The 7,303-nt window shown below is 56.5% G+C and overlaps 1 protein-coding gene across 1 annotated transcript; it reads left to right on the top strand.

Moving 5' to 3' along the window:
• The first annotated feature begins 1,904 nt into the window (after positions 1-1,904).
• ZNF319 (zinc finger protein 319) lies at positions 1,905-3,563 on the top strand. Its single transcript, XM_010074697.1, has one exon. The coding sequence runs from the start codon at positions 1,905-1,907 to the stop codon at positions 3,561-3,563; it is 1,659 nt and encodes a 552-aa protein (XP_010072999.1).
• The last annotated feature ends 3,740 nt before the right edge of the window (positions 3,564-7,303 follow it).

Genomic DNA, 7,303 nt, shown 5'->3' on the forward strand with positions numbered 1-7,303 from the left:
CCGGTACCCGCGCAGAGCCCTCGGTAAGCCAAGGTTGGTATTTCTTGTTCTTCCCTCCTGGGGGTACGCGAGGTTCCCCTCCCCGTTAGGGATGCCGTCGGTGTTGGGGTGTTCCTGCCATAGGTGACGTTGCCTCCAGGGGAAGGTGGCTCAGTTCTGTATCCCGTCGAGCTCAGGTGCTAGGCATCGTCATCGCGAGCCCTGCCTTCGTGTCGGCAGTCAAGGTGAGCTGTGCAGGAAGAAGGGGAGATTCTGCGTGCTGGCAGGGCTGCCGTGGGGCGATTCTGTTTTACTGCCCAAATTTGTGCTGGCAGACAAAGTAATGGAGTGTTCCCCCAGGCAGAAGCATGGTCCGGTGGCTGCCCAAGCTGTGGGGCATGGTCCGGTCCTAGCTGAGCGCTGGGGGAGGTGGGGACACTGGAAAGTGTGTTTCTTTGATGCTGCTTACTGCTTAGTTTGAAATACAACCAATACCTTGCTGGAAGCCCCAAGTTTTGCTTACCCTGGGTGAGGGGAGGCGGTTTGGGGCAGAAATGGGTGTGCTCTTGTGGGGTTAAGGGTTTGTGGCCCAGGAGCGCTAGCTGCTGCTTCTCGCCAAGGCCTGGACCCTTCCTCTCTCCTGAGGTGTGTGGGCACTGCTGCTGTCTGCTGCTCACTGGTGGGTTTTAGCCTTCTCTAAGCTGATACCTGGACATCTCTAGACAGACTGGAACTTTTCAGTGAGCAGAACCCCTGGGATGCCTGATCGTAAGGCCAACCAGCACCTCTGGTGTAGGTTGTTCAGCTGTAGTGTACTCTTATTCCATAGCTTGGTAGGAGGTTCAGCTGAGCCACTGCTTTAAGGCATCTTTTATCTTCACAGAGAGTGCTGTGCGTGATGCCTGCGGGTTCTGTGTTTTGTCTGTGGATAGAATAACCTTGAGGGCAAACCTTCCCCAGAGCTCTCTAGTTCCAATCTGCAAGTACAGCTCAGAGAAGGGGCAGTCTCTTGTGTACATCCCCTGGGTAATGTGCCCAATACCCGAGCTGCAGAAGGAGCAGAACTGCTTCACAGGGATGTTTCAGCTGGGGTGGGATCAGGTTGAGATCTGGCTTGATATCTGTAAAATCTAACCCAGTAGCTTCTTGATTGCACAGCATTTGGTGTAGCTCAGCCTGTGCAGAGAGGCTGATGTTCTCAGCCAGTGCCCCCAGCAGGGCTTGGACATCTAGTGACTGGCAGCGTACAGGTAACGGCTGGGCTGGCTGGGGCCTGGGCAGTGGTGCTGCCTCTCGTGAGAGCACGCTGCTCAAACACGTACCTGTCTGCGGCTGGGCAGAGCCTGACCCTTTCCAGGCTGAGTGTGCCTTGTCCCAGGCCCTTTGCACAGCAGCAAGGGGGGCTCTGGTTCTGGCTACCTCCCCCACATTGGCTTCCTGGTAGCTTTGCAGGGATGTGTGAGAGTTTTCAAAGTGAGCTCTGGGGAGAGGTTGACTAGAGAGCTGCCCATCTTTCCTCTGAGACCTGACATGAGCTGTCTTCTTCCTTGCAGAGAGAGCTGCTCCCTGGGCTGCCTCCCTCGCCCGTCTCAAATGTGAGCACATCACAGCCAGCACGGAGAAGGGCCTCCCCTTGTCTTCAAGGCACTTGCTTCTGCCTCCTGTTCTTTTGTACAAAAAGAAAAAGCCAAACCAAATCAGTCCACAAAGAACTTGTGCTGATCTAAGGAGGAGGCCGTGGAGTCTCAGTCACCTCCTTGCTTCCCAAGATCCTGGCTGTGGGCTGGATTTTCTGTCCTCGACTTCAGGGGATCAGCCAGGGGGAATCAGGATCTTGGATACTTTTGATTTTTGTTTTTACTTGAACCCTTTCAACTAAGAAGCTGAAGCTGTCACTGCTAAAATCCTGTTTTTTTTCCCCAAGCATGTCAGAAAGCTGGCAGCAGCAACAGCAGCAACCACAGCAGCCGCCGCCGCAGCAGCACCACGCTGGGACAGCTGCTCTCCCGGAGCACTCCATCCCTCCTACCACTGCTGACAACCCCTTGGGCTGTGCTGTTTACGGCATCCTGCTCCAGCCGGACCCGGGTCTGCAGCACCACCAGCACGCCCCCATCCAGGCTGGAGAGCCGTCCCACAAATGCGGCGTGTGTGGCCACGACCTCGCACACCTCTCCAACCCCCATGAGCACCAGTGCTTGCCAGGCCATGACCGCTCTTTCCAGTGTACCCAGTGCCTGAAGATCTTCCACCAGGCCACCGATCTCCTCGAACACCAGTGCATCCAGGTGGAGCAGAAGCCCTTTGTGTGCGGCGTCTGCAAGATGGGCTTCTCCCTCCTGACCTCGCTGGCGCAGCACCACAATGTCCACAATGGCAATGCCATGAAGTGCTCCATCTGTGAGAAGACCTACAAGCCTCCTGAGGCAGAACATTCGCAGCCTCTTGACCCCTCGGAGAAGCCCTACAGCTGCTCCATCTGTCAGAAAACCTTCAAGCACCTCTCAGAGCTGTCCCGGCATGAGCGCATCCACACTGGTGAGAAGCCGTACAAGTGCACGCTGTGCGACAAGAGCTTCAGCCAGTCATCCCACCTGGTGCACCACAAACGAACGCACAGCTCGGAGCGGCCCTACAAGTGCACAGTGTGCGAGAAGACCTTCAAGCACCGCTCCCACCTGGTGCGCCACATGTACGCGCACTCGGGAGAGCACCTCTTCAAATGCAACGTTTGCGAGCTGCACTTCAAGGAGTCGTCAGAGCTGCTGCAGCACCCCTGCACGCCCAGCGGGGAACGGCCCTTCCGCTGCGGCGAGTGCCAGAAGGCCTTCAAACGCCCCTCGGATCTGCGGCAGCACGAGCGCACGCACAGCGAGGAGCGGCCCTTCAAGTGTGACCTCTGCCAGATGAGCTTTAAGCAGCAGTACGCGCTCATGCGCCATCGCCGCACGCACAAGGCCGAGGAGCCCTTCAAGTGCAACCTGTGCGAGAAGGGCTTCGTGCAGCCCTCGCACTTGGTGTACCACCAACACGTGCACGGCATAGAAAACCTCTTCAAGTGCAACGTGTGCCAGAAAGGCTTCAACCAGTCCTCGGAGCTGCTGCGGCACAAGTGTGTGCAGAACGCGGAGAGGCCCTTCAAGTGCGCGGTGTGCAACAAGTCCTACAAGCGGGCCTCGGCTCTGCAGAAGCACCAGCTGGCCCACTGTGCCGAGAAGCCACTCAAGTGCACGCTCTGCGAGAGACGTTTCTTCTCCTCCTCTGAGTTCGTGCAGCACCGCTGTGACCCAGCCCGCGAGAAACCCCTCAAGTGCCCTGACTGTGAAAAGCGATTCAAGTACGCCTCGGACCTGCAGCGCCACCGGCGCGTGCACACGGGCGAGAAGCCCTACAAGTGTCCCTCCTGCGAGAAGGCCTTCAAGCAGCGCGAACACCTCAACAAGCACCACAGCGTGCACGCCCGCGAGCAGCAGTACAAGTGCGTGTGGTGCGGGGAACGGTTCCTGGACTTGGGCCTGTTGCAGGAGCACAGCGTCCAGCACACGGCCGAGGGCGCCTACCAGGTGGCTGCCTGCCTGCCGTGAGCCTCTCGCCCTCGGTGGCTTTCAGCTTGCATGTGATGCTCCTGAGCCTCGGCCTCCCCTTCCTTCTCCTCGGTTGTAGACGGCCTCCAGGGAGTTTGGGGGAATGGGGAGGTACGGCGGGCAGGCGGGTAAACTTTCCTCTTTGTGGTTGACACGCTACCTGTGTGGCAGGGGAACGGACGACGTGAAGAGCTGGAAGGGGTGGAAAGGAGGGAGGTGGGGAGAGGAAACGATGCCTGGAGTTGCCTGGGGTTCCCTGGACTGCAGTTCATGCTGGAGCTGCAGTTCCAGTGCTGGGAGCACAGCTGCCCACGTTGCGGGCACCAGCCCTTCGTGCGCAGGCTTTCCCCGCCCTGCCTGGCAGGGTCACTGGGGAGGGCTGGGGAACTCTCCTCCCGGAGAGGGCTTGGGAGCAAGGCAGAGCCAGCCTTCCCTTCTCCTGGGGTGCGCTGCTTGGCAAGGAAGTTGCAGGTTTCCACTGTTGGGATCTCCCGGCCTTCTTGGTCTGAGCTCAGTTGAGAGGACCAGTTCGGATCATTAGCGTTGTTTGACTGCCGCGCCCTCTCCTGCTCTCCCTCTTTCTAGAAAGGGAAAAGCCATGGGGCTGCACAGCTCCAAAATGCACTTTGGCGTTGCTGCTTTTGCAGTCGCTGGCTGTTATACTCTGCAGGAGGGTTTGGAGCGAGCCTGCCTGCCCACCCCAGCGGCACGGGGGAGAGTAGCAAGCGCTGCGCCGCTACCGGAGGGTGTGGCGGGGAGAGCCGCCGTGCCCTGCTCCTGGCTGAGAGCCTGGCGTTTAAGAGCTGCTTCTTAAGGACCTGATCTCTCCTGCCGAGACTTACCTCCAGCCCCCAGGCTCCTTCCCTCTTTGCACCGCTTGGGCCATTAGTGTACCTCTGGGGGGGGCAGGCAAAGGGCCGTCCCAGCAGTTTGAACACTAAAGGGTGAGGCAAACACTATTAATTACCTACAACTTTGGAGATGTTACCATCGTGGATGGTAACCTGTGCCGGGGGCTTGGCGTCTGATCTGCTGAGGAGAAACGGAGCAAGCTGGGAGAATCCTTCCTGGCCTGCAGGCTTGGCTCCACGGGGAGGAGAAGGTCAGCAGTGGGTAAAGGAGGAACGTGTGTTTTCCCATCTTTCAGGAGTCCTGTTTTACCCCTTTACTCTTTCTTTACCTCTTCTGTATTTTTCAGGTTTTGCACAGTTCTTGTAAACATCACTCAAAAATAAATTTCCCCTAGCAAGGTCAATGCAGCCTCAGGTGTTTTCCTCTGCAGAATTTTGCTGGCTTCGCATGACCAAGAGACCTGTTACATGTCAGTTGGATGCCTTGGAGGTTGAAGGTGTACTTCCTAGGTTGCCCACCAGCCTTCCCCTCTTCGTCTTTGGAGATATGAAGATGTTAAATATCCATCTGTAGAGATATTCAAGCCCTGACTGGATATGGTCCCGGACAACCTGCTGTAGCTGACCCTGCTCGGGCTGGGGCTTGAACTAGATTATCTCCAGAGGTCCCTGCCAGCCTCAGCTCTTCTGCGATCTTGGCTGGCACTCTGGTGATGTCGGGGTGTTGTGATGAGCTGTAATGAGTGCACAGCAGCCGGGAAGTTGCCCATGTGCTGCGCAGGTGATTAGGACAAGTTTCTGAAATGTCCGTGGCAAGTGTAGACAGATTAACCTTGCAGAGAGTTGGGCTGAGCCTGCTTTGCTGGTAGGGGATGCTCCTCTAAAAGGTGGAGAAAGGCTTTTCATTTCTTTTTCCAGCATGGTGAGGGGGAGTGGGGTGCATTTTCAGGGGCTGGGACAGGTCAGTGGCAGATCTGACTCTGGGGCTGAGTCTTCTTCATGTGCAGCTTTAAGCAGGTTAAAGCAGACCGTGCTCTCAGCTGCCTGAGGAAGAGGAATCAATGGTTGTTTTTGCTGCTTCAAAGATGTAGAACTTCCTACAGAGTTTTCTGTCTGCATTTATTTTTCTTTTTTTTTTGCCTTTTTTTTAAAGCAGTTTGTTAATATTCATAAAAAATACTGTATAGTTTAACTTGATGTCATACTGGATCTTATAAAAAAAAGTGTGATAGCTTGGATTTTTTAAAGAGCTCTTTGGTTCTAGGTAGCTGGTTTTTTTGCTGTTTAATATGTAGTGAGTTCAGTGTATGCTTTACTGCAGAAGTAAAAATTAGTCCAAACCAAGGAAGGCTAATCCTGTCTTTACAGAAGGGCTCAGTGGTGACAAGAGCTGTGAGCATGGGACTGGGAACAGCCGGAGAGCGTGGCACCCACCTGAACCCTTGCTGCCTTCCTGCCTCAGGCTGTGGTTAGCTTTGCTTTTGCCCGAAGCAGCTGCCTCTGGTCCCACAGAGCCGAGGGTTCAGCCGTCGCCCTGACCGCTTAAGCACGGCACCAGCAGCCAGGATCAGTGCCCAGAGCTGGGAGCTGGCAGAGGCTCATCTGTAGTAGGAGGAGGGTGTGAAATGGAGGCTGCTGGAGCCCCCGAGGGCTTCTGTGTCTGTATTTCTGGGGCACCTGCTGGCTAGAGGAGAGGTTTGGAGAGATGGCTGGCATGGTTTTTGGATGGCTGTGCCCTGCTCTCTTCCCTCCCCAGCGGCCTGGGTGGCTACCTGGGCGGGCGGACACCCTTCGGTGCTTGGGGCAGAGGAGGGTGGTGGTGGGTCCTGGACACAGCTCTGCTCCCTGCACTGGCCACAGAACTACCGGGTCACGTCCCCTTGTCTCTCTGCTGGGGAGACTTTCCCTCATGCTGAGCTGCTGGGAAAGCCCTTGGGGTCCCAACAAGGAGCTTTGGCTCTACTTAGGACGTTCCAACAGCCAAAGCAGCGCCCTGGGCAGAGAGAGCATCCTTGGGGCTGTGCGCTTGAGCCCCTGCTCGGGGCAGAGCTCAGCAGGGACAAACCCAGGTCGTCAGCCGGTGCCTGCGAGGAGGTGCCTCCAGGTTTGACAGCATCTTGGTGCAGTGTTAGATCATCATTAAGTAGGACTGGCCCTGGGCCCATGGTGACTCGGTCTCTTCATCTTGTTTTCTGCCCTTGCAAGGGCCCAAAGCCAGCAGAAGCCCGCGGTGGCAGCTGCTGGCAGAGCTCGGTGCTGGTGGGTGGAGGAGCTATGTAGAGCGGGCGGCTGAGCACCTGCCAAGAGCCTCGGGTGTGTTTTTGTAGGGAGGTTGTCTGGTTGGAAGCAGCTGTGTTGCATACAGACAGGCTGAGGGAGCAGGTTGATCTCCACGGCTGTGTCTTTGGGGTGTATTTTGTACCCTGAGGAGATGGAAAGAGCAGGAGGAGGCACAGGAGTGTCAGGAGCATGGCACTGGGTGGGGAGGCAGGGGCTGGCCTGGGGGACCAATATCCCCTGGGTGTCACACCGCAAAGGACTCTCTGCTAACTGCTGGTGTTTCCTTTTCAAAACAAAGAGGGGTTGCAGCCAAAGCCTCTTGGGAGTGAAACGTGTCTGCTCTGTACCTGTGTTGCACATCACTTCTGACATTTATTTCAAGGGACTTTCAGGTTTCTTCATACTGCCTCCACTTGGCTTCTCGTGTCACTCATCGCCCCGCAGCACCCAAGAGGGTCGCCATGCTGGAGCTGGTGTTGTGTTAGCCTAGTGGCAAGTGCTTGTGTGTGTCTTCAAGACCTGGTTGCCAGACTGCCTGAGGATGCTCGGCAGGGATGAAGGTAGGGGATGGTCTCTCCCAAAGGGTTGTTCTCTTTGGCAGGCAGCTTG

This window comes from Pterocles gutturalis, unplaced genomic scaffold, assembly GCF_000699245.1.
Source record: "Pterocles gutturalis isolate BGI_N339 unplaced genomic scaffold, ASM69924v1 scaffold35087, whole genome shotgun sequence".
Classification (NCBI taxonomy): Eukaryota; Metazoa; Chordata; class Aves; order Pterocliformes; family Pteroclidae; genus Pterocles; species Pterocles gutturalis.